The following is a 27,996-nucleotide window of genomic DNA, read 5'->3' on the forward strand; positions in this document are numbered from 1 at the left end:
GTGACCGAAATGATGCTTGCTGCCACCATGGCTGAGACCCTGCTGCCTAGAGAAGGGGAAGGAATCCCCTCCTGGACCCCTCTGCCCAAGCAGACCTTCACCGGCATCCCAGTGGCAGACTGAAACTTGCACTCCCACCCGAATCTTCTTAAACGTCTTCTGCCTGTGAAAGATTCCCAGCCTCCCAGGTCCCACCACCTATGCCCAGAGGAATCAGCTGGAGCGGGCCCCAGAGACCACTTTTATGATTTGGGATGGGGTGGGGGAGGACTGCCCCTCAGTAAGGGTGCCTACATTACACAGAGGAGGGATCTGAGGAGGGCGGTGGAGGCAGGACAGGGGCGGCCCTCGCCATCCTCTTCCTCTCCCAGACCACAGCCTCAACCAGGACTTGCTGCCCCTCTAAAGCCCCTGGCCCAGAGGGACCTTTGAAGGGTCCAGCAGGGACAACGAGGTGTCTGCAGTCCTTGAAACCATCGGCCTGTTTAGAGAGGACAAATTTCCTGTTTACAACCCGAGGACTTGGGATGTGTCTGAGGCTGCCTTGCTACGTGGGGCTTCTGGGAGGGTGTTTCGTAAAACTGACCCAGTCCTGGGAGCTTGAAGGACCCCACTATTTTTAATGGCTATGAGACCATCGGGCCTCCATCACTTGGGGGAAGATGAGAGAGAACAGGAGGGGACTTTTCCACCATCATGAAGTGAGATGCTCAGAATAAACGGGCAGGAAGTTACGTCCCCATGGGCCCTACCTTCACTGTCTGGGGCCTATTAGGAATTGGGAGTACACTGAGCTATGTTACTGAGTTCTTCTAGAACACCGTGCTGAGAGAAGAGCATCGTCCGTCCCCTAGCTGCAGAGGGAAGGGCCCCTGAAAGTCCCCTGGGGGAGGAGAGAGTACAAAGAGACTGATGGGTGATGGGGCATAGAATAAAAGAAATATTAGTCTGGGAGTCGGGAGGCCTGGCTTGTATTCTCACTCTGCCAGTGACTTGTGTGTCCTTGAGCTAGACAATCTCTCTTTCTCTCTGGGCCTCAGGTCTTCACCTATGACATAAGAGTGGGACCCAAGGTCAGGAACAAAGAGCATCTGGAGCTGAAAAGGAAGCCAGAGTGCCAGAGTGGGGTAGAGGCTTAGAGGGATGGGGGCAGAGAATAATCAAAAGGCTGCGATAGAAGATGCTGTGTGCGCACACTCACACGCACGCACACTCAGAGATAGCCACAAGGGCTGGGGTTCCCCCAGGGTGGTTCCTGAATGGAGGCCCCTCCACAGCCCAGACTTGAGGCCTCTAGTCACTAAGGATGCAGGGTCACCAAGCTGTGGCTCCTCTCTGACTGTGAAAAGATCAGGAGGCCTCCGGGTCACCTGTGTGAGGGCTGCAGAAGAAGCACCAGGGCAGGTGCCAGCTGTCACCCCTGGACAGATCAAGTGAGGCACCTCCTCATACCTTGCGGTTAGGCCAGAAGCTCCATCTTAGGACCAGCGCAGGACAGAGCGTCAGGTCAAGAAGAGCACCCTGTGTAGAGGGGAGAGGAAGCCTGGGAAAGAGACAGAGCCCTGGGCTGCCCAGGGGACCCCAGTGGAATGACTCAGCCCTCCCCTGTGGCTGCCATCCTAAACAGCCTTGTGACCAATGCTGTTCTTCCTCATACAGGCCGCTGGGGGCTGGCAAGAGCCAGGCCCACCGTGGCCCTTCCCACATCCTCTGCCTGCCACAGTTCCACGCAGCTCTGGCTTGCAACTAGACCTCCCACCCCGCTGTGAGGAGTTGCTAAGAAAAGCAGTTGAAAGCCATTCACAGACAGAAAAGGCTTTTAGACAGAAATGCGGGGGCAAAAAAATCCGAGGGCGAGGGGTGGCAGCAGAAGCAGGATTGAGGCCTGGCTGCCTCTGACATAAGTGAGGATGGGGATTTTCAGCAGCACAGTAGGAGCTTTTAGGGACGTGGAGGTTTCTGGGAAATAGGTTCCCTTTACCCCACAGCTCTGGTGTGGGCTGGAAGCAGCCCTGGCAGCTGTTTTAGGGGGATGGAGAGATGGCAGTTCTCTGCCAGTGGAAACTCTCGGGGAGAGGGAAGTGGGAGGACATCTTGTGTCTGCATCTGGGCCTGAGGAAAACTCCCAGACACTCAAGGAAGTCCTAAATGCTCAGGGTTGGGCTCAAGGGACCATTGGAGGGTGGCCTCCAGCCTGGGAGAAGCCAGGGGTACAAGGGACACTGGATTTGGTCTGAAAGGAGCAGTCAGAAGATGCAGAACTTGAACCTCTGGAGATAAGCCCAGTGGTTCCCAAATCAGATCAGCTGAGCATCTCTTTTAAAATCATTTCTAAAGCCCTTCCTGGAGATCCTGTTACAGAGAGTCTGGGATTGGGCCTGGGCATGCCAACTTTTAAAAACCTCCCCAGGTAATTTTGACAGTCAAGTAGGTTCAGAAACCACTGACTTCACCTGCGGAGAAGCTGGAGGAGAGAGAGCAAGGGTAAAGTGTGAGCTGGATCACTGGGGTGTGGCTGGTAGGGGGCTTCCCAGTCCTGGGTGCTTTTGTGGCCCTAGAAAGACCTTGAAGGAGGGTCAGCACCTCTGTCTGCAGCTCTGACCCTGGGCCAGACACTGTATGAGATGGAAGCATGAGATAACATTCTTCTCTCAAAAAAAGTATGATTCCATCCAGGGCCAGACAGTAAATATTTCCAGCTTCGCAGGTCACATGGTCTCTGTCACTTTGCTCTGCCGTCACAGTGTGCAAAAGACTCCACAGACAATACGGAAACCAGTGAGCGTGACTGGACTCCAGTAAAACTTTATTTATAGACACTGAACTTTAAACTTCATATCATTTCTACTGTCACAAATATTCTTTTGCTCTTTTCCAACCATTTAAAATTGTAAAGACCATTCTTAGCTCACAGCCATACAAAATCAGGCAGCAGACCAGATGTAGCCCTTGGCCATAGTTTGCCAACCCCCGATCCAGCAGATGGGATGGGACAAACACATGGGAAAGACAGCTGATGGTGGGCATTAGGAATTAACACGGGCATTGGGCAAAGTGGCACATGCATTGCACTGAGAGAGGCAGTGCAATGCACATGCATGCAGTCTTCAGGGTCAGAGAAACCTGGGTTCGAATTCCAGCTCTGCCCCTTGCTAGCTGGGTAAATCACTTTCACCTCCGACCCCATTTCCTCTATGGAAAATGGGAACAATAATACCTGTACAAGAGGGTGGCTGGCAAGATGAAAGAAGATAAGAGATGTAAAGTTCCTGACTTGTAGCGTGGGTGAGACACAAGTTAGATCTTCTGCCCTCTATAGCTGGACCTTCTTGTGGGTTGGGGCCGGGGAGAGGTTCAGGAAGGCCCCTGAACGAGGTTCACCCTGAGTGATGGATGGCTGATGAGACCTGGGAGTGGCAGAGTTTAACAAAGGGTAAGAGCAAGGGCTGAGCCTCTGTGCACGTCCCAGGCTGCAATCCTCCCCCTGCCCCCTCCACCCCCACGGAGGGGCTGGGGGGAAGCGACTGGGGGTGCCAGCTGGCAGGGGAGGGTGCCCCCTGCTGTGGGCATGGGACTGTGGGTACCAAGCTCCTCGAGGGAGGGGCACCTGATCCAACTCTCCCTGCTGCTATTTACCAGAAGCTAAAAATAACCAAAGAGTGACAGGGAGATGGGGCCGATTTGTAATTTAAATAGCAACGGGATAAAGCAAAGAGCTGCAAGAGATCACATTCTGTCCTGAATTTAAAATGCAAAAACCGGGGGCAGAGAGAGGAGCTGGAGCTGGAGGAGGGGGCCCGCTGCCAGAGGAAGCAGGAAGCTGGGGGTCTATCGTTCTCCTTCCTTTGGGAAGGGCGCGGGCCCAGGCCCGGCCCGGAACTCCTTCCTCCCCTCAGGGACCCAAGATTCTTGCTGACTCGTGAGTCAAAGGCCAGGAAGGCTGTGCCTAGAGGTGGGGCCAGGCTTATGTGAAGGCGGGCGTTGTAGGGTTGGGATTCCAGAAGGAGGGTCTTATCTGAGCCTATTTTAGCCCAGGATGCTTGAGACAGGCCCCCTCAGCATCTCATGCCCCGCACCTCCCGCACCAGGGGACATAAGTCCCTTGGGCCTTTTGGAGGGGAGCTGGGAGGACCAGTTCCAGCAGAGGCACTTGAACAGGTTCTTCTCTGCTGTGCTGCTAAAAAGACATCAGGAAGCCTGGGTTAGAGTCTCATCTTTGCTTCAGTTGGTGCCATTTCAGAGCAGGGCATACCGAGAAGCCCCCAAGGATCCAGGTCCCAAGGACAAGGGTTAGCACAGGCTAAGGAAGACCTGTCTTTTTTTTTTTTTGCGGTACACGGGCCTCTCACTGTCGTGGCCTCTCCCATCGCGGAGCACAGGCTCCGGACGCGCAGGCTCAGCGGCCACGGCTCACGGGCCCAGCCGCTCCGCGGCACATGGGATCCTCCCGGACCAGGGCACGAACCCGCGCCCCCCGCACCGGCAGGCGGACTCTCAACCACTGCGCCACCAGGGAAGCCCAAGACCTGTCTTTAAGGATGCACAAAGTGGGTAGGGAAGGCACCGGGAACACATCTGGTTTCTGCTGGGCCCCACTGTGCTTAACCAGTGTTCTTGGCCTACAGGTGTTTGGGGAAGGAAGACTCATCTGGACTCACAGAATAGGGGGGGATTTGAGGATCACTCGGCAGCATCTTACAGTTGAGGAACTGAGCCTCAGAGAAGTTAAGCAATTTGCTAAGACCGCAGTCAGTAACTGGTAGAGCCAGGATCCAGACTCAGTTCAGCTTCACTCCAAACCCGTTGTCAGGCTTTCAAGGGCCTGGACGTTCATCCTTAAGGCTCTCTTCTTTTGGCTCTGTACTAAGTGCACATATCCCTGGGAGGGGTAATAGCAAAGGGGTGTGAGGGCTGGAAGGTGGTTCTGCAATCAGGGCTTGTGATCCAACAGATGGGGACGGGAGGCTTGAAGGACAGGAGACCTGCGGATCTTGCCCTGGGAGCTTGGTGCTGCAGTCCAGGCCCGAAGCAGCAGGAAGCTCCTCAGGGCAGATCTAGCTGACCCCGAGCAAGGGGACAGACACCCAAGCTCCTCTGCCCTCCAGCCTGGGGACCTGGAAGGTGCCAAAGGCAGTTTCCAAGAGCGATCATGGTTTGAGGGACCACACTTCACTGCAGAGCTGCCTGTGCTCTACCCACAGCTCTCTTGCCCCAGTGGGAAAGGGTCCCCAGCCCCTCCTCCAGATTTCATCCCACACGTGACTTTAATGAGGCTACCCAGAAGGAGCCTAATCAAATTTCCATCTGTCACTAGCCAGCAGCACCTGCAACCCAGCTCAGGTACATCTGTCTCCTCTGTGGGGGTAGAGGCCCAGAACCTGGGCAGGGGCCAAGGTCAGCAGGTGCTTTTCGGCTCTAGGTTGCTCCCAAGGGCCCCCAGCAGGTACCTGGATCACAGGCTTAGTTGCTGGGAAGGGACATGGGCTCCCAAAGTCCCTCATGTCTCACCACAGCCACTCATGCGAACGGGAAGCCAGCCCCCCTCCCTCTGCTCTGCTTGCTGGACAGCTATATTCAGCTCATTCCGACTTTCATACGAAGTTACTAAGCACGTACTGTGCACCCCGCACAGAGCTAGGAGCTACACTGGGTTCAAGACTCTTGTAAGGAGACAAGACTCATATGCACAAAAGGTCACATAATAGAGGAATATTTGGGGGGAACAAAGGGGAGTGTCAGAGACACATCAGTGGGATGGGAGTGCTGGCTCTGGAGCAGCATTCGACACTTAGTAGGTATTGATATTTATAAAATGTTTGTCATATGAATGAATGAGTGAGTGAAAACCTGGAGATCAGGGAAGGAGATTCAAATGAAACTGTCAGAGCTAGACAAGATCTTAGAAATCATCTGATCCAACCCAGAGATGTTAAGTGATTTGCCCAGCATCACACAGCAAGGGCTGGGGTTTGAACCAACTCTTTCCACCTTCTCACTTTTGCTCTTTGGGCTGGGGTTTTGAAAGATGGAGATTTTGATTGGCCAAGATTTATGGGCAGACAGGGCAAGGAGAGCAGCATAAGCAGAATGAAATGGCAGGGGTGAGGGCAGCATGTTAAAAGAAGTGTGAAGAAAGAGGGAAGAAATGTTTATTGAGTACTTACCGTGAGGCAGGCACCAGCATGGTGTGAGCTGAGAGAAAATCTCTGCAGGGAAAGCTTGGACGAAGAGGCAAAAAAGAAAGGAACCAGAACACGAGGAGTCTTGAAGGTCAGGCCAAGGAGGTTGGCTTGGCTGGCTGTGAGAGCAGTGGCTGTCCAGATCGTGGGTTAAGTGTTTGGTGCCCTGGTACATTTCTTTTCCCCAGCTCCCACTTGCTCATCCAGGCCACAGAAAGTAGAACACCTCACCCTCTGGGGCCTCAAAAAAGCCCAGAATAATTTTCTTACCCAGATTCCTCTTCCTGTGTGTATCTGGGTGGATTCTGAGGGGTCCCCAGCTCCCCAGTGCTGGCACACGTTGTCCTAGGAACTGCCAAGGGCATCCTCCCCAGCCCTGTGCACCTGTCCCTTCCAGCCTTGTCCTCCCCACCCCACCTGCAAAGTACTGACAGCTTCAGTGAGTACAAGCCCAGGGGGACTGTGGTCCCACAGCTAGGACTGCTCTGCCTCTCAGAGCCTCCAGCCTGCCCAGCTTCCCCTCCAGGCGTCACATTTCCTGCTCCCTGCTACTCCAGGGCTGCCAGAAGCCTCAGACTGAAAACAAGCCCAGCCCCATTTCCTCTGTTTAACTGTTCAAGCTACTTGCAAAATCCCTAGGAGAGGAGGACAGGGCCCTGCAACAGCCTCCTTCTAGAATAGACCTTGGCCTGGCTGGCAGAGTCTCTGCTGGGCCACAGCACACAGGACCTGCCTTGAGGCAGGGTGATGGGCTGGAGGGAGAGCCACTGGGAAAGGGGCTGCCAAGCTTCAGTGGCATCACCTGGCTATGTCCCCAATCCTAGAGGGGCAATAGGATATCTCGTTTTCGGGCACAGACTCTGGGGTGAAATTCTTATTTCTACCATTTACAGGCTGGGTAACCTTGGACAAATGAGCTTAGCCGCTCTGTGCCTCAGTTTCTCCATCTGTAAAAGGAGGAAAATAACAAGATCTATGTCATAGGATTGTCACAAGAATTCAAAGATTTCTGGCACAGAAATGTCCAAGAAATATTAGCTATTTTTTATTATTACCAAGTATTAATTAGTCATGACATAGCATGATTTATTAAGCAAATAGTTATTGAGAAATATTATGTTCCAGTCATGAGGGACACAAAGGTGATTACAGCACCAGATGGAGGTTTCTAAGGGCTGGGATGGCATCGTGTACATTCCTGTGTCTGCAGGTTCTGTAGCGTAAACGTTTATTGAACTGAACTGAATTGAACTGACACCCTTTCTGTCCTCGAGAAATTTACAATCTTTCTGGGGTAACAAACACATACAGAACTCAAGAACTAATTATAGAGCAGCATGACTAAAGAGTGCTTAAGGAAGGTATGATTTCCATCCCAGAACCAACCCTGATAATAAAGAGCGAGCGTACGCCTTACTATTTATTTACCAAATCCTCACGATGGCCTCAAAGTCCACCCAGTGTGGCCTTTTTGCTATTCTTTAGACACATCAAGTACATTCCTACTCAAAGGGCCTTTGCTCTTACTGTTTCTTCCACCTGGACTGCTGTTCTCCCAGACTGTCACATAATTTGCTCTCTCAATTCATTCGGGTCTGTTGTCACATGTCACCTCAGGAGGCCTTCCCCAGTCCCCCTAACCTAAGTAACATCGCCGTCATCATCCTCCTCCCCCTTCGCCTTGGCTTTATTTTTCTCTATAGCTCATCTCATCTCATTACCGGACATTATTTCATATATTATTTGTTTAGAATAGAATCTAAGCAACATAATGTTAGAGCGCTGGTTCCTTGCACACTGCTATCTAGTCTGATACAGTGCCTGATGCACAGATAGAAGGCACTCAATAAATATTTATTGAATGAATTCATTTGTAAACCCTTTCGCCTCTCATTTAATCCTCCTAAAACTCCACAAGCTCAGTTATTACTGTTGCCCCCTTCCATGTTACAGATGAGAAAACTGAGGCTCAGAAAGGCTCCCTGACACGCATATTCACCGGTTTATCTGTTTGTAGCCTACCTTACTCCAAAAAGGATTTCAGGTGACCTGGAGAGGTAAACCTCTCTGACCTGATCCAGGGTGCACAGCTGGTAAGTGGCAGAAACAGGACGTGCGCCCACATCTTCTAGCTCCATTCTGGTTACTCTCTCCACTCCGCCACTGTCCGTGTATTAGACGATGTGGTGCTCACAGAGCTGAGAGGAGAGAGAGCTGTGTGTGGGCTGGGCACGGTCCCAGTGCACCCAGAGGTTGTGAGGGAGCAGGAGACCTCAGCAGGACCAAGAGGTGAAGATCGGAGCAGTTAGGTGGAGAGGAAGGTCAGACTGGGGCCCAGGTTCAGATTCCAGCCTGGGCAGGCCTGCTGGCTGCCTGACAGCCTCTGACTTGGTGCTGTCTCCTGGCTGCTGGGCTGGGCTTGTCCTCACCTGCCTCTTGCCCTCCGGGGCAGCTCCTCTTCCCAGCCAGCCTCCTACCCTGGCCAGCGGAAGGCGCCTACGAGGCCTATGGTCCTCGACGGGGCAGCCGGCCGGCCTCTCGCAGGGCCCCCTGGTCAGGAAGTGCCGAAAGAGGAAGAGAGTCGCCGGGCAGGATGAGCACACTGGGGGCCGGCCACAGTACCGGGGGAGGCTGCGATGAGGCTGCGGCTCTGGGCCCCGCGGAGGCTCTGGAGACAGAAGGAGGAGAGCGGCCCGGCGCACTGAGGCAGATGTGGCGCTACCGCTCCTGGGACGTGCCACAGATCCCAGCTGAGGCCCCCCAGTCACAGTAGGTACTTGGGTGGCCGGAGAATGAGCACAGGGACCTCTGGCCCTCAGTCCCTCCATGAGTCTGGGGTTGGGGGAGTGACAGAAGTGGGGTTACGCCCCTCCCTGTGTCCAGTGGCTCTGCAGAGGCACAGAAAAGGGCAAAGGGGTTCTTGGCAGGGTGAGAAGGGCTCTGTTGTTTGAATTGCTGGGGTGGTGTGGTGGGGCCTGAGCTTGCAGAAGGCTAGGAGTCGAGGGAGCTAACCGCGGGGGGGTCTGGGCAGAGAAGTCCCCACAGGAGTGTGGCATTGGGTGCCTTGTGCAGACTCAGTGGGGTCTTCAGTAGCCTCTGGTCTCCTCCCTCAGAGCTTGGTGTCAGAAGCATTGGGAAACTTTCCCAAAGGGACCCACGCACCCCGGGAGGACCGTGTCCGGCCCACTTGCAGATTTCACTACCACCCTGGCACCTGCAGCTGCTGGGAGGGCTGGTGCCCCCTTCCCCTGGTCTCCAGGCCTAGAGGAAACTTGAAGGAAGCTGGGAGAAGGTTCTGAGCTTCTAGATGCTGGCTATTTTTTAAAACGGCAGGCTTGCCCACATGTCACAGCTCCCAGCACTGGCTATGTGTGGCAGGCTGAGGCTGGAAAAGGGGCTGCCAGAACCCCAGAGAGGGTGAAAGTGAAGTGACACAGGATGTGGCTTTGCAGAGAGGAGTGCTAACAGAAACAGCAGGCAGCCGATATGGGCATCAGGGTGGCAGGGTTTGGAGGGAGCAGACCCATACTCTCTAACTTCCTGGGCTCCTTTTGTCAGCCCTGCAGGGGCTATCAGAGGCTGCCCCCAAGCTGCTGATTCTCAAGCACGTGTACTGGCTGTGCCGCCACAGGCGACTGCTCTGGTTCCACTTGCCGTCCTCATCTCTTGAGGGGGACAACCTTTGCTGCCCATAGGGGTGTGTTTGTGTGTGGCTGCGAGGTATATTTCTGGGTGGGTGAGGTATATGTAAGAAGGATGTGGCAACATGTAACCGCTGTCCTGGGTTATATTTGGGTATAGGAGAAAGACGTATATGTTCACTGAGGGCATGGATGTTGGGGAATGAGAGTGTGGTCCTTGCTTTTGTGTATGTATTTATGAGTATGTAAGAGGTGTGCAGGTGATTCCTGTAGTGTAAGAGATTTACAGGTTCCGTTGGATATTGTGTTGGGAAAGTGCTACGTGTTAGGAGTGTGAAAGGATTAGAAACAGCTTTGGATTTAGAAAGATGAATTTGAATGAGAAACGTGTTGTTAGTGTGTGTGAGGGTCACTAAGTGACTTTGGTCCTGGTATACATTTCTGAGTGTGAGAGGCTGGTGTGGGAAGTGTTAGTTTGTGTAATGAGTGAGCATAATTGTGTGAGAAGCGTGTCTGTTCTGTGCGTATGGGGAGCACTGTGTGACTTTTGTTCCCGAGGGCGTGATTTGGGAGAGCAAAGAGGGTAGGAGTGGAGATTGTATGAGTGGCTGTGACGGGCACAGGGTGTGCGAGAGAGGTGTCTATTCCTTGTAGATGTGGGAGGGGAGGTGGTGATAGCCACCCTCGCGAGTGTTCACTTGTGAGTATGTAGGTTGTTTGGTGCGGGGAGACGGGGCTAAGAGGGAGAAAAAAAGGTTGCGTGTGCCTGGGTGCGCGCGGGGCGGCTGTGTCGGGCTGGAGATCCTATTCTGATCCCGGAGGCGGACCAGCTGGGGTTGTGGGCGGGGCTCGGTTGCCCCGCCCCCTCTCGACCCCCCGCCCCCTCTGGCGGCCCAGGCGGGTTGCAGCTCGGTCGGCGGCCGGCAGAGGGCGCGGCGGGCCGGTGCCACCGCGTAGCCGAGGGGGCGTGCTCGGCGGCGGGCAGGCAGCGGCCCGGCCAGCTATGCGGGGTCCTGCGGCCGCAGCTGGCGGCATTTCCTGGAGCGGCGACTGCGGCTGCTTCCCCAGCACCTGGGCGTGGAGCGCGGGGGCGCGCGGCGCGGGCCGGGCGGAGCGAGCGCGCGCCGTGGCCGCGGCGGGCGGCGAGGAGCCGGCTTGCTGAGCCCCGGCCGCCGGCCCGGCATGGGCGTCTTCCGCGGGCCCGCCGCCGGCCGGGGCTAGGGCCGGATGGAGCCGCGGGACGGCAGCCCCGAGGCCCGGAGCAGCGACTCCGAGTCGGCCTCCGCCTCGTCCAGCGGCTGCGAGCGCGACGCCGGTCCCGAACCGGACAAGGCGCCCCGGCGTCTCAGCAAGCGGCGTTTCCCAGGACTGCGTCTCTTCGGGCACAGGTGAGCGCGGCGGCGGCGGCGGGAGGCATCCCTCGGCCACCTGGTACTGACACCGAGCGGGGTGTTCCCGGGCACCGGCGATCCGGGTTGTCTTGGCGTTGGCTCTGCGTGGGGGTCATCCCCCAGCATCCGGGCACTGGCACCGAGTGGGGGTCATTCCCTGGCACCGGCAGCTTAGCGCGCCTTCTCTGTGGTACCGAGGCAGGGGCGGCTTCCAACTCTCCAGCAGGGAGACAGAATTACCTAAACCCCTGGCACCAGCAGGTAGGTCCCCCATGACTGGTCACGATCCCCTTCTTGGCACTGATGGAACAGGGCCCCCTCTGAGCCTCCTGGCCCCAGGGAGGTGGGCGGTCACGTCGCCACTCTGGTCTTCGGTGTGGCCGGGTTGCCTACCACCACTGCGTGACATCCGCAGAACATGGCCTCGTTGATACTACTGTTAACGACCCATGCCTGTCCCGGAGCACTGGTCACAGACCTAATCGCTCAGCATTTTCAGCTTCTCCTTGGAGTTGGGGGTTCCCGGCCACCTGTTTTACAATGCTCTTAATTAGCAGGGAGACCTCAACCTCTGCTCTGCTAGGCAGCAGGCATATCTCCCCCTACCCGCGTCTAGCCCTGCTGGGAAAGGGATCGGGTGCTGACTCTTCAAGCTCTATCTTGGCCTCTCCCCCAGCACGCCAAATGTCACCATATTGTGCCTCTGACGGGGCTTTGACCAGGACTCTGGTGAGGAACTGTGGGGAGGGTGTGGAAAGATTGAGTGCAGGCAACCCGTGGCATGTGTGCTGGTGTTGGCTGGGAGCCGCTTCCTGCCAGTGCAGCTCTGGTGGAAGGTGAGGGGAGATGGAGCCCCATGAGGACTCCACCTGGCTCCCTGGACTTCTCCCTGGCTTACCCTGTCCTTCTACAGTGGCCACGGAGCTTGCAGCCTGTCAGCTCAGGACCCCAGAGCCAACTCAGACTGGACTCTGACCGCTTGGAGTCTGCCCAGGGCCTCCCTCTCACTTTTCTTCAGTTGTTCAGGCTTCATGGCAATTGGCCCCCCGAGCTTTGCCCTGTCCCTTCCCAGGGTTGACCTCACCCACCAATAACAGGGGTCGTTTTTTTCTGTACAAGTTGGCATTCCTGTAATGCTGACCTGTGCCCCCTGCCTGCCCTACCCTAAGCAGGGCCCTGCTCTTTGTGCCTGCACTGTGTTGCCACGCACAAAGATCTGGATCCTCACACTGGCAGATGGAGCTCTGTAGGCCCTTGTGAAACCAGGCAGGCTTCAATGCCACATAAAACGGGGCAGGGAACAAAGCTTCTCGTACCTCTGTTTTGTCACCCACAGCCCTGCCTGCCGGAGCAGTTTACACCCAGCTCTGCAGGATGTAGCCTCCAGTGTTCACAGGCTTGTGAGGGGGAGGGAGGGGCTCCGCCAGAGGCTTCCTGTCCCTGCCCACAGGGTACCAAGTGTCGGGCTCTTCTGACCTCTGGCTGTTGCCCCTTGTGAAGGGCACAGGTTTGTGCGTGTAGCAGTGAACCTCAGACACATTCAGGAGGAAGGATAAGAAGTAAGAGAACAGCAAGTACCTTTACATAATTCTCTAAAATAATCAGGACAGATGTTATTTCTCCATTTTTATAGATGAGAAGAACACAGGCTCAAAGAGATGAGTAGTTTGCCCAGAGTCACGTAGCAGGTAAGAGGCAGAGATAGAGTTTGAACTCTAGTCTGATTCCAAAACCCACATCCTTTTCTCTATACCAGGTTCCCAAACAGAACATCACAGTGACCTCGGGTGCTTTAGGAACTACAGATTCCTAGATCTTACCCTTGGCATGTCTGACTCATCAGGTCTGGAGATGGGGCTGGGCTTTTTTTTTTTTTAATTTATTTTTGGCTGCGTTGGGTCTTCGTTGCTGCACACAGGCTTTCTCTAGTTGCAGCGAGCCAGAGCTGCTCTTCTTTGCAGTGCGCGGGCTTCTCATTGCGGTGGCTTCTCTTGTTGAGCACGGTCTCTAGGCACGCGGGCTTCAGTAGTTGTGGCTCGCGGGCTCTAGAGCTCAGGCTCAGTAGTTGTGGCGCACGGGCTTAGTTGCTCCACAGCATGTGGGATCTTCCCTGACCAGGGCTCCAACCCATGTCCCCTGCATTGGCAGGCAGATTCTTAACCGCTGCGCCACCTGGGAAGCCCCTTTTATTTTTTTAAATTATTTTGTTTATTTTATTTTTGGCTGCGTTGGGTCTTCGTTGCTGTGCATGGGCTTTCTCTAGTTACGCCGAGCGGGGGCTACTCTTCGTTGCAGTGCACAGGCTTCTCATTGCGGTGGCTTTTCTTGTGGCAGAGCATAGGCTCTAGGTGCGCAGGCCTCAGTAGCTTTGGCTCTCAGGCTCAGTAGTTGTGGCCCGCGGGCTCTAGAGCACAGGCTCAGTAGTTGTGGCTCACGGGCTTAGTTGCTCCGCGGCATGTGGGATCTTCCCGGACCAGGGCTCGAACCCATGTTCCCTGCACTGGCAGGCAGATTCTTAACCACTACGCCACCAGGGAAGTCCCGGGGCTGGGCATTTTATAAAGCTTCCCAAGTGTTTCTAAGGTGCTACCAAGTTTGAGAACCACAGTATTACATTCACTCTGGGGATGGTAAGTGATCTGACAGGATGCCTTAATGAGAATAAAATCAAACAGCATCTTCGGGAGTGTGTAAGGAGTCTCCCCTGCATAGTTGCATTGTGCTGGGGCATTGGGGCACACAGAAATGAATGTATTTGGAAAACCCAGTAGAGTCAGGGAGAGGGCAGCGGACTAAAGACTTCCCCCTGACAAGCCTGGGCGTTTGGAGAATCAGATGTCCACGGGGCTGATCTGCCTCCCCTTGCTTTGACTGGAGGCTGGGGGGACAGATATTTGGAATAGTGCACCGCCTTGGCACCGTCCCTTTAATGCTGTTTACTTGGTCCTGCCATCTTTGCGAGTTGCCAGTCTCAAAACTCCCCAGTGCCCCAGCTGAACCTAGCCCTCCGTCTTTCCCCAGGCTCCAAGCTCATTCTCAGTCCGGCTCTTGCTGCTCACTGGGCATCCACCCTCTGAATTTACCCCTTCCTGCTCCCCTCCCCCACCCAGCCATACACACTTCAGGCCTTGGGGCTGAGGGACCTGCAAGGCAAACAGACAGTGGCTGGAAGGGAGGATAACAAATAGATTGGTCATGGCTGCGGAAGCTGTATTGAGACTTCTGCATTCGGATCTTGGCTCAGTGGTAGAGTTCTAGAATCGTCTAGCACTCTCTGCTGTGGGCTTGGGAGGTGTAGTGATGGTACATGGGCCGCATGTTTGCCATTCCTGGTCTGGTCTGGTAGAACGGTCTGTGAATGGCAGCCTCTTTGGCATCTTCCTTAAAGAGGCTTTTTCTTAAAGCCCACTGCAGCCTCCCACATCTGGTTCACCCTCTGGACTCTGGGGAGCAGTTTGCCGTCTCCCCTTTTTTATTTAGCCCAGTAAGGCACATGGCTGAGCCATGCTCCTCCCCAGCTCCATTCCACCTCGCCTGTCCTTGCCGGGAAACGTCAGCCACTGCCACATGAGGAGGTGTAGTTTCTGCCCTCCCCAGGGCATCTGGGTTTCCTCTGTCCTTACCGTTCAGATTCTATTGGCCTTGAGGGGTGGTCAGTCAGAAGTGGGAGGGAAGTTGACTCTGCCTCCTCCTGCTCTTCCAGGGCCCACCTGGAGAGGACCCCCTCACCCTCTGGCCCTGTCCATCACGCAGCTTGTGGATTAACTGGTTTTGCACCTCAGCGGCATCAGAAATTACCAGCACTTCACACATCTAGACGGAAGGCACCTCAGCCTGCAGAGCCCCTGGGAGCCTAAGCGTTGGCTCTGCCACCCCTGCCCTTCATTAGTGCTTAAAGTCATTCATTCCTAGAGGGCAGAAAACGCACCTGTGGGACAAGTTTGAGGCAGTAGGTCCCATTTAGAGGTGATGCCACGCGGGGCCAGGTGTCCTGAAGTCCAGGGTGGCAGAGCGTCCCCGCCGGGCAGCCTGAGCAGAAGCAGTGCCGGTTTGGGTTGATTTTGCAATGATCCGGAAGGGACGTGTTGAGGGATGCCCCACGTTCGGAGGCAAGAATCTGGGCTGTGGTGCCGGGATGTCTGGGAGCAAAAGGTGCCTCTTTGAGTGGTTTGTCTTGCTCAGGCTAATTCTGGGAGCTGCCCAGGTGGCCAAGGGAGGCAGGTGTAAGCCAGAATCCCTGGGTTCCCGCAGGTTTGGGAAGAAAAGGGGGCCTCGGTGACTGAGCCGTGCATCGGCTCGCCTCGCTATGCCTGTTCCCCACGCGACATGACGTGCCAGCGTGGAGCCGGCCAGGCCGGGACCTGGGTTGGGAGCCCGCGGTCTTCCCTCTGCTGCCACACACCCGCCAGCGGCTCTGGCTTACAGGCCAGGGGAGGGGGCGGGCAGCTCGTCATTTTTTCTCCGTGCTGTCCTCCGAAAAGGTCAAGTCTCAGGATGTGGAGCCGCCTGGGACTCTCACTTGGCAAAAGAGAGCACGAGAGTGGGTGTCCTCCCAGGCAAGGACGGAGGAAGGACTGAGTGACCCTGGGAGAGGGAGAAACAGGCCTGCCTCTGCCGCTTCCTAGAGCCCTCTCCAGAATTCACCAGTCGCCCCCCGAGCAGAGGGGGAGCCGAGTGGGCATGCTGGCCCCGAGGCTTGGCCTGTGCTGGTCCCTAGGAGAAGCAGAGGTTGGATCCCTGTCCCCCGACAAAGGCGAGAGAGTTTCCAGGTCCAGGAGCTGACTGGAAACTTGACCTGCAGTGTCGCTAGAGCGACACAAGGGGGCGACAGCTGCCACGGTGGGGCCGTGAGAGGGGAGAGTCCCTTTGCTGCCGTCCGTCCACTTGTACCACAGGCCTGCTGTGAGTGGACCCACACAGACCCCCGCTGCTGAGCTACCTGATACTCTGGGTGCGGCAGAAGGCAGGCTGGGCGTGAGCTTCCACATCACCTGGCCCTCCCCCTCCCCCTCTCTGAAGATTGAGGTCCAGTGCATTGACCTGGACTGGGCTGAGGTCTCACAGCTAACTAGGGGTTATCTGGGACTTCAGTGCCAGTCCCCTAACTCCAGCAGCATGTCAGTTTGTACCACATCACAGGATCCCAAAGGCTTCCCTGCTTTTGGAGAAATCCTCATCCGGCACCTTCCGACCTGCCCTCCGCCTCCCCTCCCCGCTGCCGCCACCTGAGTAATTCTCTAGGTCGGCATGGGGGGCGGGACAGCGTGGGCGGGAGGGGGCAAGCCCTGCACCTGCATCCAGGCTCACCGTCTCCCCTCACTCCTGGGCGAGATTAGCAGGGTGCACCTCTGGGTGATGCTAGGCACTCATTTCTTGCCCCCCTGAACTGCTTCCCCTGTGCTTCATGTGTGGGAGCCCCTGATGCCCTTAGGATATCATCCTCACCTAGGGCTGCCGTGTGGCTTCTCAGCACGGGCCTGCCGGGCACTCCAGTCACAGGTGGGAATCTTGGAAGGCAGTTTCAGGTGGAAGAGGGCAGGCCAGAGCAGTGACCAGGTGCCCTTGAGGAGCTATCATTCTGCCGTCTCTCCTCGTCTGCCCCCTTCCTCAGCTGAGACGCCAGAGGCATGGTTAGGTGGTGCAGAGCAGGTTTGATGAGACCGAGGGCTCTGTGGCCCAGGTGGAGGAGGGAGAGGCCGAGGAGATGAGCACTCCCACCTGCCGCCCCTCTTACACTCACCTGGATGCAGGGGATGTGCCGGCTCATCTTTCTCTGGCCATTAACGGTGGCCAGAAGCTTGTAAATCCATCAATTTCATGTAATCCTCTGAACAATCTTGTAGTTGATTTTATTCCCATTTTACAGATGAGACACCAAGGCTCAGCGAGGTCAGGGGCCTGGCCCAGGATCATGCAGCTTACGCTGGAGCCCAAACCCAAGTATCTTTTCATAACATCAGGCTGCCCTACTTACTAGCACTCCTTTCTTCTATTCTTTTATTTTCCCATCACCAAACTGGTAGAGCCTAAGAAGGGGTTTAAGTGCTTGAACCCCTTGAAATTGAGAGATCTTTATCTTGTGTGGGAGTAGAGTGAGGCCCTTGAAATGATCTGTGCCCCAACCCCAAGGGAGAACTGCCACCAGGATCCTAGCCCCAGGGGGAGCAAGGCTGAGCGGGGTGGGGTGGGGAGACCCTTGGGTAGGGAGACTCGGGTTGTAAGGAGGATGTCATGTGGCTCCCTGGCTGGATCTGGAGTGGAGGAGCAAGTCTGGGACCTTTCATCTTGCTTGCAAAGTGCAGGGAGCAGACGACTCAAGGGACGTGTTCACAGGAGCTCCAGATATCACCCTGGAGTCAGTGGGGGGCCTGTGGCCTGGGAGGAGGTGTTAAGGAGGAGCACACAGCGCACGGGGCCTCACGGTGAGAGGTCTGAAGAGAGAGGGAGGGCCCCCGAGCTCTCTCCCTCCACTGTAGAGACCTCCCCGCTGCTTGCACCTGGCCTAGCGCCAGTTCAGAGCTCCCACATAGAGGCCTCTCCCCTGCCAGGGCTGAACCAAAATAGCTGTCTAGGAGCCTGGGCCGCGCCGCCCACGCCGCAGCATCTCGCGGGTTAACAGCTTGCCTGTCTCTCCGCCCCCCTTCCCCAGCTAGCTGACATTTTACTGGGGTGGGGGTGGTTGTGAAAGGGGGCCCCAGCCCACGCAGACACCCCACTGACGCAACCTGTCAGCCACTCGCCCTCCTCTGAAAGGCATCCTTTCGGGTGAGACCTTCCTTCCGGCTCCACAGATATGGGGTTCCTACCAGGAGACAGTGTAAGGAATACTTGGGGCTCCAAGGGGTAAGGGGGAGTGCTGCTCCTGGCAGATGCCACTGCTGAAATCCACCCATGGAAGACCCAGGGCCACCCCCCGGAAGCTGTTCTCCCTCTGGGGGCCTTTTTTTTTTTTAATACTTTAAAATCTTTTGAAAAGCATTAAGTATTTGCCCTGAGGAAAGTATACAGAATAACGTTAACACCTACCACTTAGCTTGGTCAAATCTTACCATTATGCCATATTTGCCTTAGACAGAGATGGAGGCCTCCTTGTCTCCCTCCCCAGGAGAAACGACAGTCCTGATTTGGGTGTTTACATTCTCGTGCCTGTTTTAAGATTTTTTTTTCCTGTGTATGTATGCATCCACAGTAACACATAGTACTGTTTTGTATGGCTTTGCCCTTGAGTTAAATGGTGTATTGTACGTATTCTAAATTTAGGTTTTTCCCTCCATGTTGTTTCAGAGATTTAACTGTCTTGAAACACGAGCAGTAGTGTGAAGCCATTTTAACTGCCATACACCATTCCTTTTTGTAACTGTTGACGGACATTTAGGTTGTTGGTAGTTTTCTTGCCATTGCAAGTAATCCTTCAGAGACTGTGCTGGGACACGGCTCCTCGTGTGTTCTGTCCACCAGTGCTTGGTTACAGAGCAGTGTATCTTCAGCTTAGACAGTTGTAGCCAAGTTGTGCACTAAAGTGGTTGTCCTAATTTTTAGGCCTCTGGAGTTATTTTTCTGTCTTTAAAGTTTTGGTAAACTGAGGAATGGGTTACCATGAACACTTTCTCTTTCAAGCCCGCAATATCCCATGAGGAAGACAAGGTGGTATTATCCCCATTAATCCGATGAGGAAATTGAGGCCCAGCCAGGGTAAGAGACTCAGCTTGAGGTTGCGTAGCCGGTCAGAGGCAGGACACCTCTGGACCTTTGAGTCCAAATCCTCGGAAAGCACCTTTGACCCCTGTGACCTCTCAGGAAGATTGGAGGCACATTTTCTGTCTTCGAGGCAGGAAAAAGAAAAACAAAAAAACCCTGTGTGGAGTGCATGAAGCCTGGGAGGCCGAGTGGGGCCCTGGGGGCTGACAGCTGATTCTAAGAAGATCTTCTAGTAGATGGAGGAGGGAGCAACTTGGTCAGAAGAGTCAGAGGGGGAGTTAAATTTTGAATGAGGGATAAGGGGGAATGCTGCTCCTGGCAGATGGGGAATGGGAGCCTGCTGCAGACACAGGAGAAGGCAGCAAGAGGGACCAGTCACAAGAGAAGAGGGACGTGGGGGCCAGCAGGGGCTTCGTAACGCTCCCAGCAAGGTGTTGCGAGACTCAGAGGGAGACATATCGGCATTCCCATCAGGGATCGATTTCACTATGTGCCTCTGAGACACAGGAGCTCAGCCCACACCAGCAACTTGTCCACCCAAGGCTGGCAGGAAGGCCTCCAGAACTGGCCAGCCACTGGGTCACTGCGCTGGCCCACAGCCCTTTGCTCTCAGCGTGATCCTCGAGGCTGAGCCTGGACCATTCACCTTTCCCTCCATTCACTCTTCAAACCACATCCAGCACTTCTAGACCCTGGGGATGCAATTATGAGTAACACATGGTCCCAGGGGCGCACGGTCTGGTGGGGGATACCAAGCTGCAAACCAGCGCTGATGGCCCAGAACAACCAAGAGAGGGCCTGAGCGTGGGAGCAGCTAGCGCCCGGGAGAGGAGGCTGGGGAGAACTTTCCGGCAGAGCCGATATCTGAGCCAGCTCCGAAAATATGAGAGGAAAAAGATGAAGGAGCAGAAGAAGAGAATGGTGTTCCAGGCAGAGAGACTGTCAGGTGCCACACACACAGGCAGGAAGAGACCCCTGTGCGTTGCTTGACAGACGCATCTAGAGGTAGAGTGAGGGATTGAGAGCACAGACCCGGAGCAGACTCCTAGGTTGGAATCCCAGCTCTGCCACTTACTAGCTGCGTGATCACAGGCAAGTTGTTTAATCTCTTTGTGCCTCGGTTTTCTGATGTATGAACTGGGGATAATACTACTATTACATTTTATGAATAAAAAAAGTTAGTATTTGTAAAACACTTAGGACGGTGTCTGGCACAGAGTGAGTTATGTATTTGTCAAGTAAAATGTAAAAAGTATGAAAGCGAGATGGGAGAGGAGGCCGAGAAGCCTGTTGACTGCCAGGCCCAGGCCTTTGCATTCTGTTCCCTGACAGTAGAGAGCCATTGAAGGATACGTGGACACTTTAGGATGAATTCTGGTGGCAGTAGGAGCATGGTTTAGAGGGGAGGCTCTAAAGGCATGAGCCGGTCATTAATTCCACAGACATTTCTCCAAGGCCTACCAGGAGCCAGACCCTGAGACAGGGACTCAGGATACAAGGAGAGAGAGACTGGGGATGTTTCAGCAAGGAGCTCAGAGCTGGGGTCCTGGCCTGCCCCCCACCCCACGGCATCTGAGGCAACCGCTCCTCTCCCCTCCTTGCCCACATCTTCACCTGTGACTTCATGTCACCAAACCCTGTTGCCGGGTTTCATAAGGAAAGCCTTGGAGAACGTGGAGTGGGCAGTGGCACCCAGCCCGGAAAGGAGCCTCAGCTGTCACTCTCTGGGTCCTCTGGAGAGGAGGCTGCTGCCATCCCCCTGTGCCCAGCAAAGAGAAGTAGCCTGGGCCTTGTGGTCAGCCCTTGGGTGGGGTACCCGAGGTGGAGGAAGCCCTTCTCCTCCCCTTACGGCTCTGGTCCCTCCCCGACGGAATTCCCTGTTCCTTCCTCCTCAGCCCATCAGCAGTAAACACTGGACTCACTGCCAGACAACGTGCTGAGCTGCCCAGATGCACTAGATCTGGCCCCTGGCCCCCCAGGAGCTTGTCTGGTGGGTGGGAGGAACGAGGCATATGGATTGGAGAGAATCAGGACTTCCAGGGGTCCCATGGCAGAGGAGCCAGATGGGTGGTGTGGAGTCATCAGTGGGAGTGAGGTACTCTTGGCTGGGGCAGCTGTGAGCAGGTGGGATTTTGATACGAGGTGGGGAAGGAGGCCGGTATTCCAGGCAGAAGGTATGCCATGTGCAAGGACACAGCAGTGAGCTTGGGCTCAGCCAGATTAGGGGGCAGAGAATAAGTTGCCTTGGTTAGCACCAAGGGTTGTATCAAGGCATAGGAAGTTGAGTTAGTGCCACATTGCAGAAGCCACGTTTGCTAGGCTAGAGGATTTAGAATTTATTCTGAATCAGTGGTTCCCAAAGTATGGTCCTGGGGTTGCCCTTGACCCTTTCAGGGGATGGTTGAGGTCAAAACTGTTTTCATAATAATACTTTCAGAGCTGCCCTAGTTTGTGTCCTTCTCACTGTGTCGATATTTGTACTCATTGTATAAAAGCAACTGTGGGTAAAACTACTGGAGCCTCGGCACCGACAAAGGCAGTGGCCCCAACATAGACTTGTAGCCATTGTATTCTTCACACTCACAACAAGAAAAATGCAGTAAATATATTAATCTTCTAAAGCCTAAATCCTTGAGTACACTTTTTTAAAAGTTCTGTGTGAAGAAATGTGAAACATACATACAGTACTTTTGCTGCAAACCGAACCATGACGGCTGTCTTGAAAAAGCACTTTTGTGACTGAGTTGCGAGCCCTACTCGTCACTTTTTTCTTTTTTTTAAGGAACACCATTTAAACTTGAAAGAACACCTGACGACAGACAGAACTCTTCAGATTTGGATATTTAGCAGACGTTTTCTCAAAAATGAATGAAGTGAGCTTGTCGCTTCAAAAACAGTATCAGTATTTGTTGCTATTGATAAAATGTGTTGCTATTGATAAAATTTGAGTGAAAATTACAATTTTGGAAACTTTGTTCCAGTGTGTGGAGATCTGCCTAACTCAGTAAACCAGTATTTTCCAATGACCTATGCTTGATGTTTCAAAATTCAGAATGCAAGACAGACCAGTGAAAAGTTCAGATTCCACGTGGCCACTAACCTTTAAGAAAATACCACTTGTCATATTTGGGTGTAGTAGCAGAGAAGAACATCCAGAATTGCGTGAAAAGGCTATTAAAATGCTCCTTCCTTCTCTAACTGCCAGTGGGACGCAGAATTTTCTTCATGTACTTCAACCGAAACAACATATCACAACAGATTGACTGCAGAGGCAGATGTTAAAATCTAGCTGTCTTCTATTAAGCGAGACATGAGAAATTTGCAAAAATTAAAACATGCCACCCTTCTCACTACTTTTCTGTTTTAGAAGATACAGTTTATTTTTCATAAAAGTATGTTATTTATATTAACAGTTACTGGGTTTATTGTTTTTCAACAAATGAATGAATAGTATTTTAAATATTTCTCAGCTTTAGTTTCTAATATGATCAGTGTTAATAGCTATAACCCCCATAAACAAAACCGTTTGGGGAGCTTCAATAATTTTTAAGAGTGTAAGGGGGTCCTGGGACCAGGATGTTTGAGAGCTGCCACTCTAGATCCTAGGGGCTAGGAGTGTTAACGGAGGGGTGGCGTTCTAGGCAGGATGGGTGTGACATGGGCTGGCTGGCTTCTGGATCTGACAGGCCCCCTTGGCAGGGCTGGGAAACCCAGGATCAGGAGGCTCCGCTCAGCCACTTGTGAGCTGTGGGCAGTCACGGGCCTCCGTGAGCCTCAGCTGCCCTGGGGGTTCAGCTGGGAGCAAAATGTCCCTTGCACAGGGGAGTTACAAGCCTCCTGTCCTGCAGTGCTTGTGGAAAAGTGCTCAGTAAGTCGTGAAACACGCCACAGATGCTTATTTTTGCGGTTATTTTGTCTGAAGCCGGTGCTTAGCTGTCTCAGCTGCTTTCCTCAGATCCTGGAATACCTGTCCAGTGGGTGCGAGAGGGTGTAGGGTGACCTGCCTCTTCTCCCCCCAACCCTCCCGGAGCTGAGGCAGGGGCTGAGCTGTACGGGGGGCCGCGTGGAGGGGAGGCTACTGAGCTGTTGCTCAGCCGGCCTCTGGGGACTTTGGGAAGAGAAGCCAGGAGGCGAGGCTCGTGCGAGAGTGTGTGCCCGCCCACTGCCTCCTGCTTGCACTGCTGGGAGAGGAAGTGCAGTCACTTACCGATCGGGTTATTTTCATAACGGCCGTCTCAGGCGTGGGGGAGGAGGGTGGCGAGGGGGAGGGGCAGGGGAGCAGCCACAGCAGCTCACTCCCCAAACTAGGACTTGCTCAGCCGGAGGCCGGCCTGGAGCTGGTGCGGAGCCGGGGCTCGCCTGCCCCCCCCCCCCCAGGACCCCAGCCCGCTGGCCCACCTCCTGCCTGCCGCCCTGCCTTCCAGATCAGGTCAAAGGGGCTTGCCTCAACCCTTCCTTGCCTTCTGCTTCCTCCCTCCTGGATCTGTCTGGGTGGGCCTGGGGAGGGGTGGATCAGGGCGGGCCCGGGCACCACCATCCCCAGTCGAGGCTCCTGAAGCTGATGGAAAGGGACCGGCAAAGCGTAGGCCAACCGAGCTCCTGTCTGAGCTCCTGTCCCCGAGCCAGGGCAGGACCTGTTGAGGTAAACATGACTGGCCTGGTCGCCTCCTTTGCCATGCAGCCCTGGCCCACCTCTCCCCGCCGTGCATTCTGGTTTGGTTTGGTTTGGTTTGGGCAGGATCCTTTTAGTGAACAGAGACCTAGGAACCCTGCCTCACCAGCCCCAGGCAGGCCCCCTTTCCAGCTGTCCCCGTCTCCTCCCCTCCGACCTCAGCCTCAGGGCCGTGGGAGCAAAGCAGCCAGAGGTGGCTTCTGAGCAGCAAGACCCTGGGGAAGCAGCTCCAGGCCCCGACGCTGGGGCTGCTGGAAATGGGGCCACACGGCACCCTTCCCAGCCTGCACCGGGAAGAGGGGCGTGAGGGGCCCGTCCGCAGCGTGGAACGGGCACTCTGACTGAATCCCACAGGGCGGCCTGTGTGAGCACCTCTGGAAGCAGAGGGGTCCCCGGGGGCCAGGCCTGGTGCCAGGGGCAGAGGGCGTTCATCACAGCAGGAGCAGACACCCAGGCGGCTCTGGCTGCCAGGCTTTGTTCCTCAGGGGGTGGGGGTGGCCATCCTGGGAGCTCCAGCTTCCCCTTCCGGGTTCCCACCCCCACCGTGGGCAGAGACAGACCCCAGGAGGTGACACTATCCACACGCCCTGGTGTCTGCTATAGGCGTAGGCCCTGCCCTGCCCCTCCTCTCTGCCAGCCGCAGTCAGGTACTTTCTACTGTTATCTCATCCGAACCTCCCTTATGTCAAACCTCCTAAACTAGGTCGTTTCATCCCCATTTTTCAGATAAGAAAATTGAGACTCAGAAAGGTTAGTTGGTCAGCCCAGGAAAGCAATGGCAGATATAGGATGCCAAGGCTCATGGGCTTTTCCACTTGAAGCTAACATAGAGTGTGGGACAGTCTGGCTGGGAGGCCAAGAGTCCTGTGCTTCCTAGCCAGTCGCCGATGAAGCTGAGGCACTCGTGTCCGCTCACCCCCGGCAGCTGCCTTAGCTTGGCCACCTGCAGCCCCACTCGGTGCTGTTCACCGGGGTGCATGGCCAGCCACCACTGTGCGTGTCTCCCTGTAGCATCCTTTGTCCTCCCCAGGCTCCCAGCAGCCAGTTGACGGGGCCCGTGAGTCCTTTCCCACTCTGTTCCCTTCGGGTGTGACAGGATTACCCCAGGTCCCCCACTGGGAGGCTGAGGGGCAGCCATTCGTGCTCTGCTGTTGGTGTTAGAGCCCTGTGGGGCGTCCTCCGGTGACCTTTACACGTACCATGTGGTATGTGGAAGGTGACAGAGCGTGAGGTGACAAGAAGCTGCCACTCGGAGCTGTGCTGTGGGGAGAAGCTCCACGCCCAAGCAGGGGAAAGGCTGGGACAGGCCTGAGACCAGGCTGGGCTTCTGAGCAGACCCAGGAAAAGCCTCAGCAGAGATAGGAAGTCAGGAGTCAGGCCACTGCTGACCAGAGGACAGAGGTTTCTATGGAGACGGGAGGAAGAGGAAGCATGGGGCCTGGGGGGAGCGTAGAGGAGTGGGTGCCTTAGAGGAGAGCTTGTCATAAGGCGTCAGGTCAGCCAGCTGACTGCCTCCTTGGACCAACAAGGAGACTGAGGCCCGTGAGGGAGGGGCTTTGCACGTGGCCACACAAGGCCAGGCTGGCCTAGCCTGCCCCGCCCCGCTCGCAGTGACTGCACCGTCAGGCCCCTGAGGAGACCCCGGGGCAGTGTGTGGGCTCGAACGCGGTAGGGGAGCACCTGTAAGTCGCCCCCGTGTCATGAGGTGGATGTGCGGGCAACCTCGTCCTGCCGGCGCCTCTTGTCGTGGGTCTGGGGCAGTAGGCAGGGTCCAGCCCTCACTGCCACCCAGAGAGCAGCTGCCGCACCCCACCCCACCCCCAGTGACTGTGGCCTTTTGTTTTCTGGGTGACACTCGCATCAGGCGGTGTGTTCGGCTGACTAATCTCCTCCGGGCTGGGCAGCTGTCACAGGGCGGCCTGACCAGGCGGGCAGGGAAAGCTGATACCCTGGGGCAGTGCTGGCAAGCCAGTGCCCTGGGGCAGTGGGCAGCTGGGCCTTTAGGCTCCTCTTCCTGGGTGCAGAGCAGACCCTGCGTCAGGCAGCCCTGGGTTCAGGTCCCAGTCCTGCCGCTGACCAGCCGAGGGATCTTGGAGCACGTTACTGCACCCCTTCAAGCCTGTTTCCTCATCTCTGTAATGGAGCCATCGATCCTGCCTCAGGAGGTGGTGGTAGTGAGGACCAAACGAGGTGATAAACGAACGCACTTCGCCCAGAGCCCGTCGCATAGTAGGTGATGGGTAAATGGGACCGCTACTGTCCTTGTTATGGCTCCCTTCCCTCCCCCGCATCCCACCTTAGTCCCAGCTCGTGGCCCAGCAGGGAAGTCCCTGCTCTCTGCCACGTCTCTGGGGCGCAGGCTTTGGGGTTCAGGTAGAGGCAGGTTCCAGCAGCGGCTCCACACAGACTAGTTGTGCACTTTGGGCAAGTTACCTCCGCAGTCTCCCATGAGGAACGGGGCATGATACAGTATCTATTCTTTAGGGTGATGTGTTTGTTTATTTAAATTTTATTTATTTATTTATTTTTGGCTGCGTCGGGTCTTCGTTGCCCGGCTTTCTCTAGTTGCAGCGAGCAGGGGCTGCTCTTCACTGCGGTGCGCGGGCTTCTCATTGCGGTGGCTTCTCTTGTTGCGGAGCACGGGCTCTAGGCGCGCAGGTTCCAGTAGTTGTGGCTTGCGGGCTACAGAGCTCAGGCTCAGTAGCTGTGGCGCATGGGCTTAGTTGCTCCGTGGCATGTGGGATCTTCCCGGACCAGGGCTCAAACCCGTGTCCCCTGCATAGGCAGGTGGATTCTTAACCACTACGCCACCAGGGAAGTCCCTAGGGTGCTGTGGTTTATAAAATGGTACACATGTTTGCAGAGGGCTTAGAACCGTGCCTGTTACAGGTGGGTGCTCAGTAAACGTAAGCCATGATGGCATTGACTTTAGGAGGAAGCCAAGAGCTCTCCTGCCTTTCTCCCTGTCACCTGCAGAGGCTGGCAGACTGTAAGAGGCAGAGACCCGGAGCTGGGCAGACCCGAGCACTGCTTCCCCAGGCATGGGTGCCTCCGTGTCAGTACCTCCACAGCCATCCAGGGCCCTGCCTGACACTGCCTGCCCGGGCCCACAGGGCAGTAGCAAATCAAGGGTGGGGGTGTTGGATGGGAGGAGTAGGCGCTGGACATGCAGCCCAGCCCCGATTCCTCAGACGCATCATCTTCCACCTTTTGTCCAGGGCTCCCACTCTCTCTCAGAGGCCCTCAGCTAGCAGAAGTATCTCTCCTGTCAGCCCCAGGCAGGTGTCCCATGGCCGTGACTCAGACCTCCCTGTGGCTGCCAGGGCCCAGGAGAGTACTTGATGGCAGGACACAGGTGTCCCTGGGAATTCTGGAGGCGTTGCCCCCCTGAAGCATACCAGGCTTCCTGTCCCTCCCGCACTGTTAGGGGGAGGTGAGGGCGCAGGTCCTCCCAGCCGCCTGTGAGGAAGGGGCGGCAGGGGGTAGGTGAGCTGGCAGAGGAAGCGGAGCCTGTGTTCAGACCAGGTCAAGGGAGGATGGGTGAGCAAGGGTGGTCGCCAAGGCTCCTGCAGGAGGAGCTCTGGGTAGCTTAGTGTCTGGAATTCTCAGCATTTGGGCTTCGAGCATTGGCCCCCAGGTCAAGGTGCAGTTCATGGGCTTCCTCAGCAGCAGAGCTGGAAGGGTTTTCTGACATCATCCAGCATTTTCACACATGGAATGTCCTTACTGTGCCTCTTCAGAAAGGTAAGACCAGAAAAGTTCTTACTGTCGGCCCCTCAGAGCAAGAGCACACACACACCCAGAGGCAGAGGCACTGTCTCGGCTCTCGTGGCTTCCCACACAAAGTCCCCCTGGTGGCTTCTCTCCCTGTGCAGCTGCCTCTCCAGTTTTCGGGGGGCCTTCAATCCCCAAGGCAGACGTCAGATCCTCTCCATTTCTAGTGCCACTGTCAGCCTGACTGCAAGTCAGGGGGTCGTATCAGGACTGAATTTCTCTTCAGGGAGCCTCGTTTTCTTACCATGGCTTGGTTGGTGCCATGTTCCAGGAGGGGACACCTAAGCCTAACGTGCCCTGTGTTGGTGGCAGAACAAAGGCCTAAGGAGAGGAAAAGCCTTGCCCTCAGCCCCTCAGCCTGTCTAGGTCAGCTCCAGGCTTCCACCTTCCTTTTTCTTTTCTTTTCCATCAGCTTCAGGCAAGGGACTTGAAGCCCTTTGGGCTAGAGCTTGGTGGATCATGGTGCCTGGACAGGGGATCCCAGATGGGGAGCTGGCAGCCCCTCCTACCCAGCACTCCTGGGGCCGCACAGGGAACAGTGATGAGTGCAGGCTCCCTGCTGGATCCTCTGGCACCCCCAGGCACCCCGTTTATGGAGCTCAGAGGCCACAGACGCCCCCCCAATGCCTCCCAAGTGTCCC

General features: G+C 55.5%; 1 protein-coding gene across 18 annotated transcripts in view; it reads left to right on the forward strand.

The window, feature by feature from the left end:
- Positions 1-8,727: 8,727 nt before the first annotated feature.
- The window catches only part of LOC101320656 (diacylglycerol kinase zeta), a 32,314-nt gene continuing 13,045 nt past the window's right edge, over positions 8,728-27,996 (forward strand). For 3 of the 18 annotated variants that reach the window (XM_033860567.2, XM_073808850.1, XM_033860568.2), the window contains exon 1: positions 10,924-11,208. In XM_033860567.2, coding sequence (XP_033716458.1) covers positions 11,048-11,208 — 161 coding nt within the window. In that variant the 5' untranslated portion in view covers positions 10,924-11,047. Of the gene's footprint in view, positions 8,949-10,903; positions 11,209-12,844; positions 12,900-23,225; positions 27,326-27,996 lie in introns of those variants that run through there. The other 15 variants (XM_073808846.1, XM_073808845.1, XM_073808855.1 and 12 more) reach the window with 12 other exon arrangements.

The sequence above is a fragment of the Tursiops truncatus genome, chromosome 8 (assembly GCF_011762595.2).
Source record: "Tursiops truncatus isolate mTurTru1 chromosome 8, mTurTru1.mat.Y, whole genome shotgun sequence".
In the NCBI taxonomy this organism is placed as follows: domain Eukaryota; kingdom Metazoa; phylum Chordata; class Mammalia; order Artiodactyla; family Delphinidae; genus Tursiops; species Tursiops truncatus.